General features: G+C 33.3%; 2 protein-coding genes across 2 annotated transcripts in view; both read right to left on the bottom strand.

The window, feature by feature from the left end:
• LOC108949858 (alpha-(1,3)-fucosyltransferase 6-like) overlaps window positions 1-475 on the bottom strand; it is a 3,410-nt gene extending 2,935 nt beyond the window's left edge. The window contains exon 1 of the mRNA XM_018813843.2: window positions 87-475. Within this exon, the coding sequence (XP_018669388.2) occupies window positions 87-332 (246 nt within the window). The 5' untranslated portion in view covers window positions 333-475. The remainder of the gene's footprint in view (window positions 1-86) is intronic.
• A 597-nt stretch (window positions 476-1,072) lies between these two features.
• LOC100176752 overlaps window positions 1,073-12,111 on the bottom strand; it is a gene marked incomplete in the record, with an annotated part of 24,081 nt that continues 13,042 nt past the window's right edge. Inside the window, 11 exon segments of the mRNA XM_018813835.2 lie at window positions 1,073-1,928; window positions 2,720-2,858; window positions 4,118-4,317; window positions 5,583-5,775; window positions 6,243-6,368; window positions 7,383-7,646; window positions 8,218-8,384; window positions 9,266-9,423; window positions 9,885-10,032; window positions 11,022-11,212; window positions 11,694-11,836. Coding sequence (XP_018669380.1) covers window positions 1,626-1,928; window positions 2,720-2,858; window positions 4,118-4,317; window positions 5,583-5,775; window positions 6,243-6,368; window positions 7,383-7,646; window positions 8,218-8,384; window positions 9,266-9,423; window positions 9,885-10,032; window positions 11,022-11,212; window positions 11,694-11,836 — 2,032 coding nt within the window.

Here is a 12,111-nt window from a genome sequence, read left to right as displayed (position 1 = left end):
GTTTAAATATTATCACATCTTATACCCTATCCTACAATACATAGACACTTTTTGTTACCTTTTATTTTGTTGAAGTCAAATCTTACCTCATCTGTAGCGTTTTTCAAAGCCATCCTCAGCTGTTCCCGTATCTTGGGATCGATTACTGTACTGAACGGGTTGTAAGGTTCCGTGCTATTTTGAAACCGTTTGCGAATTTGTCCGATCGTGTCTGACCACCCTACGTCCATAGGGTTTGTAAACTCAATCTGTTCCTCAAGAAAAGGCGCAGATTTCAGCAGAGTTTGATTCTCAACTCTCTTTACAGAAGCAGTGGTGGAATTGCCTCGCATAAATTTTAATAATGTTTGCTGATAGTTTTGCAGATTGTTTGCTGGAAAACTGATCCATGCAATTTGCCAGGTTAGAATTACTCCTGCAAGCAATACGACATACTTTGTTTTTCTTGTATGTTGCCAGCTACCAACTAAAAATTTCATAACTGGTGTCTAACTTAGTTCAAAATTGTCCAAATTCTTTAACTGCTTCCAGGTGCTTGTTTTCCTACGAATTAGATCGAAACAGTACATATGGCTTCTTTTACTCAAATTAATGAAACATGTCTCCAAGCTGTAGATATACACTGAAGTCTGTCTACATTGCAATGCTATAGAATCAGCTGGAACTCTATTATTAATTCATATGAATACTGGCACAGCGCCTTATTCACTGCGTTATACTGCCCGAGGTGCCATGCGGTTTTTTGTTTGGGCTGAACAGCGGCTAGCTAATTAAAAGGCTGTCTGCATACGCACAAGTCGATACGCCAAACCCAGAGTTGTCCAAACCCACAAAGCAATTTACGCGTCTGTCCGAATATTACGAATTCGGCGACGTTGCTACGTAACGCAAAGGCCCACGGCCCTACAGATACATATCTGGTTATTCTAGTAGATATCCACCTTTTTCTCTATTATATAGGACGTGATAGGCCTATATAAAAAAGGTTGTACCAGTAATCATATAGGTGTACATTTAATATACCAGTTTGTATACACCTGCATATATAGGAAAACCAGATCGACCAAGCATGTAAATACAAGTTTGTATATTGAACTCACAGTGCACAATGAAATAAGCCGCAAACTAAATAAAACTGTAATAAAATTCCGTTGATGTTTCATATGATACTAAATACAAAATCTATTAGACAACCATGGTATTGTTTATATATCGTGTGCCATAAAGTATAACACGTACTAACTACGCCTTTGTTTGTATAGAGTGGGAAAGATGGGACACCTTTAGCAAAATATATAAAAATCCTGATCCTGTTTTAAACAATTACCAACGGTCTATGGGCGTCTTGAGAATACGGTTTTATAATTGTTTAAATTTTCTGTGTTTACAACCAAATGGAATGAGAAAATCGATTAAAAGTAGTCCCATCTCCCCCCGCCCTATCTGTATTAAAAAGACTACACAGCCTTGTTTTGAAATCGATTACTCTTTAGTTTAATTAAACTATATTTTCGGACTCCTGATGCCCCATTACATGTCGGCGTATTTTAATTCCAAAATACGTCCGTCTGCGGTGACTGACTCAGTTTCGTGTAGTTAGAAACAGTTGTGCGGAAAAAATATATTCACGAACTTACGGCTATTGGTGGTTGCGATATTTCAACGCTCGCTTCATTTTCGTGCATAGTGCCGGGTGCATGACGGTTGCTAGTGACAACTGTTGCATTTTCTCTCGAACCCACCAATCCGATGCTAGCGTCACGGGTCACTGGTTTTCCGTCATCGGTCAAGGGTGCAAGGCCATGGAAAGTATGACGTGGGTAGATCTCATGCAAGCGTGGAAGCACTTTATATGGTGGGTATTGGATTCTGTATTCGCTGGAAGTATTTATATGATCTTCTGTTTTGCTCAAATCATCAGTGTCATCCTTTAGTAAAAATAGTTTTTATCGAATTTCCAGCAATAACTACATAATATAAGTAGGGTTAAGGAAGATGGGACACCTTTACATTCTATTTTGTCGTTCCATATGGTAGTAAACAAAGAACATTAAAAGAATTATAGAACTGCATCATCACAACTCCCATAGACCGTTGTTAATTGTTTAAAACAATCAGAATGTTTGGATATTATGTGTTAAAAATGTCCCATCTTTTCACACATTACTATATGCAAATATAGGGTGTCCAACTGCTCAGCAAATCAAATCATGACCACTAAGTGGAACACGTAGTTGCTGTCCAACTAGTTCGGCTTCGACTTGACTTTTTGTCAATTAAAAAATACCGAGCCGGAGGCTACAGGCAGGCAGGACAGATTGGAAACAATGACTTCTGGGGTTTCCCCCCACAATCTGCGCAATTCAACGCCACAATTATTAAGGCTGTACACACTATCCGACATGCGAATTCGCTTGCAAAGTCGTATGCAAAACCCGTGTCCAATTCCGCATGCGGCAGCGAGATCCGGACAAAATAGGCAAAACGGACGAATTCCGGATACTGTGTACAGCCACCTTTATACGTTAATTCGTAAGAAAACTGTGCGCACAATTCGTTTTCAAACAATTCTACCGCATAACTATAAAACCGTAAAAATATCGGCGCCAAACCGCGCATTATTTTTTACTTCGTAACTCCACGCCAAAAATATTGTGAAAAATATTTTCTGCGCAAAAAATAAACTTTCCAACTAAGCAGGTGGGTGGTTAATAGATACCTTTATTTCGTCCGAGAGCTGCTTGGCGAATTTTGGCTGCAGAGGTGGAATACGGAATAAGTGGTTCTGTTTTTCTTCATCCGTTAGTTCCTTAATGTCGAAGTGTTTGGAAAGAAGTCCACGCTCTTTGTGGTACAAACTGACGGAAGAATTCAACGACATTTGTATTTAAAATTCTTTTTACGGGCATTTTTATTTTGCAATTAAATTAGAATAAAATTCACTACAGACTATTACACATTTTAATATATACTCGTACATTCTCATACACATATAGTATAAGCTGGGACATTTTCATTCTCTTTTCTTTATTATTCTCATTTTCCTAACCGTATCTCAGCGAATAGCGTTGTTAATTGTTCAGAACACGATCAGGTTATATGGGTTTTAGGTGATAATGGTATCTCACCTTATCCCACAGTACTAAAATACACATTTATGTATATGTATACATTTATATGTATTCAGTAGGGTGGGGTAAGATGGGACTATTTTAGAACAATATATCCAAACATTCTATTCGTGTTGAAAATGTGTCCCATCTTCCCTTCCCTTACTACATATACATAATCACTTTTTTAAACCAAAGCACATTTTCCAGATTCTTTCTTAAAGGAGTATCCTACTTGCTGACGACTGCAAAAATGTTTGTGAATACATTACACTGCAGCTTACCAATATAACTAGTGTACACTAGTAGTTATTAACTACCACATATATAACCATGAATCCTTTCCTACTCTAAACTACTTCTAAAATTACACAAACTCTTTATTTCTTTACATTCTGCCTCAGACAACTGTATAGGTTAGATTTATTCAAAATACACTTCTTGTAATTTTTTCTGCATATTTCACTTCAACTGTTCGCTGCATGTAAAGTGCTGACACTGTTTTCTTTACATCTAAAAATAAAGTAGGTTTAAAAAATGCCAATATAATTTATAATATAAACATATTTTAGTGCTTTGCAGCTTCGGAAATGAAGATGTCTATCTATGTAAAGTACATTTCTTCAGAAGTAAACCCATCATCCTATTTTCTGATAACGCAATAAAAAAATATAGTATAGTAGGATGGGGAAAGATGGGACAACATTTTATCCTATTTTCTCATGTCCCATTCGGTAGTAAACAAAGAACAATCAAAGAATAATAAAACCAAATCCCCATGACTCCAATAGACCGTTGTTCAGGGTATTTGGATATTATGTGCTAAAGTGTCATGTCTTACCCCACCTTACTATATTTTATATTACCGCAAATTGCCATGTACAGAAAATTACTTCCATATAATGCTGTTCTTATAAAAAATATTCCAAACAGGCATCAAAAAAATAAATAAACCTTTCACAAAAAATAACTGCAAAACATGATTGAATCTCAAAATGTCGACTTACTTCATGTCATGGCCCCATTTTTCGGCGAAATACTGGTGGTGTGGGTCTTTTATTGGAACTTTATTTCGCTCCATATTCCAACTGCTATCATCATAAGGACCAACCATAAACCCAACGTTTTTCTCACGACTCTCATCAAATGCAGGTGGTAGTTTTACCCCACGGGCTCGTGCAGCACGATCTACGCTTGGGTTTTGAACCTACGATGCAAAAAATATAACTGCTGCATAACAGTTAATAAAATAAGTTTATATTGTGTTTATATAAGTGTAGTGGGTGTTGTGAATACAGGTATTGTATATTTCATTCTAATTCCTGGTCCCATTTGGTAGTAAACAAAGAATATTTAAAGAATTATAAAACCATATCTTTACGACTTACATTGACCGTTGGTAATTGTTTAAAAGATTAGGATATTTACATATTATGTGCTAAAAGTGTCCCATCTTACCAAAAATTAATATATATATATATAAGATGTGAAACCTTTTCATTCCATTTTCTCGTCCCATTTAGTAGTAAACAGTGACCATTCAATGAATTATAAAACTATATATATCTTCACAACTCCCATAGACTGTTATTAATTGTTTAAAACACGATAAGGATATTTGGATACCATGTGCTAACGGTGTCCCATCTTCCCCCACCCTACTATATTATTCTATTATGTATTGGTCTTGCTTTACACAGCCCCAATGGTAACAGCACCGAGTTTTGAACCCGCTATGAACCAATTATTTTATGACATGAACGGTCATTCCACTGTGCCAGTTGCCAAATGATAACACTAGATATTCCAGTTCCTTAGGTCAAACTGCTAATTTATTAAAGTAAACAATTATGGAACTGACTAGGCAAGGTGTCGAAAATAACATGTCCGTGTTACTTTATCACACAGGTGACAAAGCTAGGCCTAGCGGTTAGCGTTTTATTATTTAATTTTTTGAATTTTTTAACTCGATTTATTTCCTTGTTTATTTTATTTTATTTTGGCACACAATTGTAAACTATACCGGCAAGTGCCTATGTCGACAGAGACGTATGGTGTACCACACTATTAAAATTTTTAAATTCTAATTGTATTACCATTTTTTGATCGCAGTCTAAATCAATTAATATACAAAACATCACATTCGTTAACTTGTAGCACTTTACATTCATGTTTGGGTTTATAAATTAAACGTGGTGGTTCTGTAGGTCATTCTAAGCACATAAGAAAATGGTAAAAATTTTAACTGTTGTTTTAATTAATAAAGAAAATATTTTAAACTATTATTTCTGTATCTAGTTTAGAATTTTTTAACTATTTTTAACTGTTTTTTTTTAACTGTAATTTTAACTGTTTTTTACCTGTTTTTCAAAACTGCCTTTTTAACTGTAATTTTAACTGTTTTTTAATTTTTTTTTAATTTTTAAAATGTTTGTCGATGATTTTCTACAATATCTCTATTTTTCTACTCACCACTGACAGTGGTGGTATCTCAGGCACTGGAGGGCGCTTTAGAGCCAACTTCTTCGGTTCATCTTTCAAGAGGCAAGTAAGTCGATCGAGTTGATTCGATTTATTCGTTTGTTCTGTTCCTGGAAGAACCCGATGAAATTTCATCCGATCTTCATCAACAACAACTCTCGATCTCCACTCCTCCTCCTCCATTCTACTCCAAAGAGAAAGAAAGAGAATAAGAAATTAAGACAGTCATTTTCAGACTCTTAAAGTAGATACAAGAATAAAAAAAATGTTCTAATTTTTAAAAAATATGATTTTTCTTTACTATATATTTTTTCTAACTTAAATAATGATTGAATGAATGAATGTAAATAATATTTATAATAGTTAAACAGATTAGATTACACTGTATGTTCTTATGCAAAGCATTTTAACAAATTTGATACCACCACTATTTTCCTATGTTCATTTAAATTTATAAAAAACTGTATATACTCAAACCAAGAAAATAAAAACATAGCTTCCGATAAATTTTTCTCAGATGTTATTGAGCACGTAAGTGTTCATATAAATCCTTTTTCGTTAAATTGTTTTTTGTCGAATTTGTAATTTATTATCAAAATACCTAACACTCTACTAATGCAATACTAGAAACTAATCACAGATAGGTCTTACCGTTTATTTTTTAATTGTTCTTCCTTTAACAACTGACCAGCCAAATGAATAGTAACAGGGGGGGAACTACCAAAATAAGAAACAGGGCGTCGATACAGCTCAACGTCTTCCTTACGATGGTCCCAACTAAAAATTAAAGATATTAATTATTTGATTTGTGTTTGCAATTACAGTAGCGAAGATTTGGAAATATTTTAATGAAAAGTTAGGATAAGTATGAATGTACTTTATTCTTGCGTGGCCGACAGCCGTTAAACACTCCGTTAAACACTGTTCTGTTTTTATACACATCGTGCCAGCTTACGAGTTATCAAGTATGTTACTTTGTTGGTGATTAGTTTTTGGGGATATTTTCATTTTTTATGTATGGCTGATAATTTGGAAAACCCATTAGTGACCACTGAATAAATGAATGAATGTAACTTGCTTTATCCTCGCGTGAAAACGACAGTCGTTATCACACGGGTTTATCACCTCGTGCCAGCTTACGAGTTACCATGTATGTTACTTTGTGGGTTATTATTTTATTTTTTTTTTGTTAATGTATGGCTGATAGTTTGGACAACCCATTAGTGACCACTGGGTTAGAACAATTGCCGATAAGTTTCTTGCCCAAGAACTTACGCCCACAATGGTAGCAGCGTAGAGCATGAGCATAATATCCCCCATACATATGCAAAGGCATTAATATCAGCATGCTCAAGCAATTTTACTGGGTTTTATAGAAGCTCAAAGCTACAAGTTTAAAGTGGAACCTCAAGTTTGGCAAAAAACAAAGTCGATTTTACTATTAAAGTACAAAAGGTATGATCATAATGTCTGTCATAATAATAATAACTTTATTTGTATGTCATAATTGATACTAATTACCAAGTTATTGACAATTTACAAAAGTTGCTTAACATGTGACTTCTTAAAGCTGTTATGTCTGTGTTTTTGTTTACATCTTTTTGGGTAAACAAAATCTTTCTACTATTATTAAAAAAATAGGTAAAACTGAAAACACAAATATGTTACTTCCATGTACAACAACACAAAATTTAACAGCAGCTCTACTATCATTAAAGAAATAGGTAAAACTGAAAACACATATCTGTTACTTCCATGTACAACAACACAAAATTTAACAGCAGCTTTCACCTCATACGATCTCGCTGTAGTGTTGGCTCTAAAATATTCCTATGGAGAACGTTATCCCGGAATTTGAGACGCAGCTCCTCGATTCTGGAGTCATCCGGTTTAAGAGGATGTTCATTACACTCCCGACTGCTTTTCATTCCAGGGAAGAGCATTCCCTGCTCCGTCTTCCAAGCTCTTCTTGCTGCTTCATCCTGCTCCTTGTAATAAGCATCCACATTGATTGGTACAAGCATGGCTGAGTTGTAAGTGGGATGGTATGCGTACCTGTGAACATAAAACACAGTTTAATGCCTCGAATGCAGTAAAAAAGTATATCTTTTTTAAAGTCATTTTTTTTTGTGAAAACGCGGCCATACTTCCTTTTTTTGCAGTTAAATTAGACGTTCTAGTTTATACAAATAGATTACAACATTTTGTTCCTTATAATTGTTAAAATGTTAAAATTATTTAATGCTCAATTTTTTTTTGTGCAAATGTAGTAGATTAATGAGCTCCACACATGCTACACAGGCAAAAACATTTGTAAAGATAAAACAAGACTTTTAATAAAGGGTGTGTATATTTGGTGATATAAGCTGTATAAAAAGAGATTATAGTAGTGGGGGGGGGGGATGAGCCTCATTTCATTCTATTTTCTTATTACATTTGATAGTAAATAAATAACACTCAAAGAATTATAAAACCGTATCCTCACGACTTTCATAGACCGTTAATTGTTTAAAACACGATCAGAATATTTAGATATTATATGCTAAAGGTGTCCCGTCTTCCCGCACCCTACTATACACAGGTAAAAAATAATTATGTAAAATAAAAATATGACATTTTATCCTACCGTGCATCAGGATCTTGCTGAAGCAACATTTGTCTTAGTTTGTCCTTTGCTAATTCTGTTGTGTTGAGTGTTTGTGTGCTGTAGTTATGAGCTGGGATATCTAATGATAAACTACCAACAGTTGGGTGGAGAGGTCGGCGACGTTTGCCTGCTTCTTGGACTGCAACCTTTAAAAGAGGGGAGATTTTGATTTTTTTTTGAATTTTGTAATATTTTTTTAGAGAATTACAGACCCTATGTTACAAATTGATTAATATGCATTTTCTGTAATTAATAACATTAAATTATACCAAATCCTACAAGAACAAATTGCACCAAAATATAGATAAACTTACAATATTTAAATATTTTTTTATCTTTGTAATATTTCATTTTTTACAGAATTACAAGCCCTAAGTTACAAATTGATTAATGTGCTCTTTCTGTAATAAATAATAATAAATTATAACAAAATACCGAATACCAAAAATTATACTTAAACAAATTGTACCATGGTATAGATGAACTTACAATATCAAAGCTTTTTTTTATCTTTGTATTATATATTTTTTACAGAATTATAGGCCTTTAGTTATACATTAATTATTGTGCTTTTTCTGTAAAAAATAACATTAAAATATAATAAAATTGAAAAAAATAGAATTTATACCATGGCAAGATCAAACGACAGTTTATCGCTTTAACTGTGTAATATTTTATTTTGTACTTTAAAAGTTTTCTTTACTAATTAACTATTTCTACTTTTTTCTTACCTTAAAAAGTTCTTATAATAGCTAAACAAATTGGATGACACGGTATGTAGTTATACAAGCATTTTAACAAATTTGATACTCCTATTTTCCCAAAATAAATAACATTAAATTAACCAAAATCCAAAAAAATATGCTAAAACAAATTTACCAAAATATAGAAAACTTACACTCACTGTATGTACTTATACAAAGCATTTTAACAAGTTTGATACTTTTTCCCAGATAAATAACAATAAATTAACCAAAATACAAAAAATACATGCCAAAACAAATTTACCAAAATATAGAAAACTTACAATATTTAAAGTGACATAATCAGCTTGTGCTTCCACATAGTCACGTTGGCGAATTAATTCCATGAATTGTGAATTCTTGTTGTCTATGGGTGTCCAACGACGGCCTGGGTATTTCTTTTTTGGTTCCGACTCTTTTATTAGAAGTTCATTCGCCTTGTCTAAAAAAGTTTTAAAAAAATAACAATAATTAATTTTAAAAAACTTTCATTTCAGTTTTTAAAAACTGTGTTTAAAAATAGAGATATTTTATATATTTGTCTGAAACAATTAGAAAAATAATAATAATAATGAATTTAAAAAAAAAATGGATTTTTGTTTTAAAAAAAAATATATATATATTCTTAAAAAAAAATTGTATTTAATATTAAATAAAAAGTTGTTTGCAATAAAACAGAAAAAAAAACATTATAGCATAGAGATGTATTATTATTTATTTGTCTGAAATAATTAAATTGATAACAGTAATAAATTTTTAAAAAAATCACATTTAGGTTTGAAAAACTAAAAGTTGTATTTAAAAATAAAGAAAAAGGTTGTTAATAAAGAAAAAGGCAATAAAATAGAAAAAGAAGCAATATAATGTACAGAAATTTTATATATTTTGACTAAAATAACTGACCAGTTTCATTGTTTTTAATCTCAGGTTTGTTCTCAAAGTCTTCATAAGTGAGAGGAACCCCAAACTCTCGGCTCATAGATATCACCATTTCAGATGTTGGGAAACAATTGGAATGAACAACATCTCGTAACTTGGTAAGGTTTGAGATCTAACAAAGTAAAAGTTAAATTAATAAAAAAACAATGCTAGGTTTAATTATACCGTAACTGTTTTATGATTTATATAATAAAAATATAATAAGTTCTGGGTTGGCCAAGTCAAACATACGAAAAAAGTGAAAAACAATGTTACATACACACTCATGTTTGCATGTAAAACAGAACAGCAATGTGTAATATAGTAGGGTTGTTAAAAACGGGACACTTTAACACATAATATCCAAATATCCTGATTGTGTTTTGAACAATCAACAACGGTCTATGGGAGTTGTAAGGATACGGTTTTATAATTCTTTAAATGTTCTTTGTTTACTACCAAATGGGACAAAAAAATAGAATGAAAAGGTGTCCCATATTACCCACCCTACTATATATTATATTTAAAGATAAAACAGTATCATTTATTTTATATCAGGTGCCGTGGCATAGTGGTTGTGCCTGCCTGTAACCAAGAGGTAATGGGTTTAAGGCTTGACGCTGCTACCATTGTAAGCATATGTGTCTTTGGGCAAGACACTTAACGGCAATTGCTCCAACCCAGTGGTCACTAATGGGTTGTCCAAATTATTAGCCATTCATAAAAAAAAGAAAAATCCAAAAAATAAAAATAAATAAATATTCACTCACAAAGTAACATACATGGTAACTCGTAAGCTAGCACGAGGTGTAAAACTTGTGTGATAACGACTGTCATTTTCCGGCCACGCGAGGATAATGTAAGTTACATTCATTCATTCATTCATTCATTCAAATACCGATATAGCGACCATTGCTAATGTAAATTGGGAAGCAACCTTTGTAGGTAAAGGGAAATTAGGTCCTACCTATATGGTAATACGGTTTTATATTAGGTTGCAGTACGTACTGAAAAATAATTGAACTTGAAAAAAAACACGATGTTTTTAGTTCATGACTTGCTGTTCAAAAGACTCTACCAAGTATGTTTACGACACGCATGAAAAAGATGAAAGCTACTCACCTCATGCATTTTAGTGAGGCATTCCAAGCACTTGTGAGGCACCATATCTCTAACGTATAGAAGAGGTTGCTGAAGTATCTTAGTGATTGGTTGATGAAGTCGAACTCGACACAAATCAACATCCAATCCAGAGTAGAGCCGAGTGCTGAAGCTGAGAGAGGAATCAAAGAGATGAACGAGGACTTCACCATCTGAATATTAAATTGTGTTTGTTTTAAAGTTGAACTATGGAAAAATTTAAAACCTAAGATAAACAATGCTTTTAAAAAACTATTAGGAAAGAATTTAAAACTTTATCTTTTTGAATAGATTCTATTTCATAAGAGACTGACGATGCTATTTAGGCCAATTTTATATCTTTTATCACAGAAATAATTGGACATAATTTTCGCACCACATCCTTACTGTATTTCCTTACACAAAAATTATTCAACCATATGAACACCAGATGAGGGTCAAATCTATGGAATATTTTACATTTTTGAATTAGGTTAAATCCAAGGCAAAAGTGGTTAGCGCGCCTGCCTGTAACCCAGGGTTATGGGTTCAAGGCTCGACGCTTCTACCATTGTGGGCATATGTGACCAGTAAGTTAATTAGGTTTATATTAACTTATAACTTGCTCTAGATGGACTACCTTGGTTGTATGAACAAAATTATTAATAAATAAACCTTTAGGCTCCTTTCTTTGAATAGCTTGCAGTAAAGTTTGCATTGCTCCCTCTCTTAAGCCCTCTAACACCATCCAGTGTAAGTTACCATCAATAAGATGGAAACCAGTGATCACATCAAGTGTTTTGCTCTTTTTCTGTTCCCTGTTTAACAAAACAACCTGTCAGTTAGTATTATGGTCACATAAGTAGCTAAAGGCATTGTGTGCATAGAACAAATCATGGTCTAGCGCTGTGGCACAATTGGTAAGGCTATAGCCCAGAGGTAATAGGTTCAAGGCTCTGCGGTGCTTCATTGTGGGCGTATGTGTCCTTAGGTAAGACACTTAGTGGTAAGTGCTCCAACCCAGCGGTCATTAAAGGATTGTTTAAATTGTCAGCCATACGTAAAAAATCCTAAAATAACAATCACCGGCGCC

Source organism: Ciona intestinalis, chromosome 10 (genome assembly GCF_000224145.3).
Source record: "Ciona intestinalis chromosome 10, KH, whole genome shotgun sequence".
Taxonomy (NCBI): Eukaryota; Metazoa; Chordata; class Ascidiacea; order Phlebobranchia; family Cionidae; genus Ciona; species Ciona intestinalis.
Note: the sequence above shows the minus strand (reverse complement) of the source record. Positions and strands in the feature narration are given on the sequence as shown.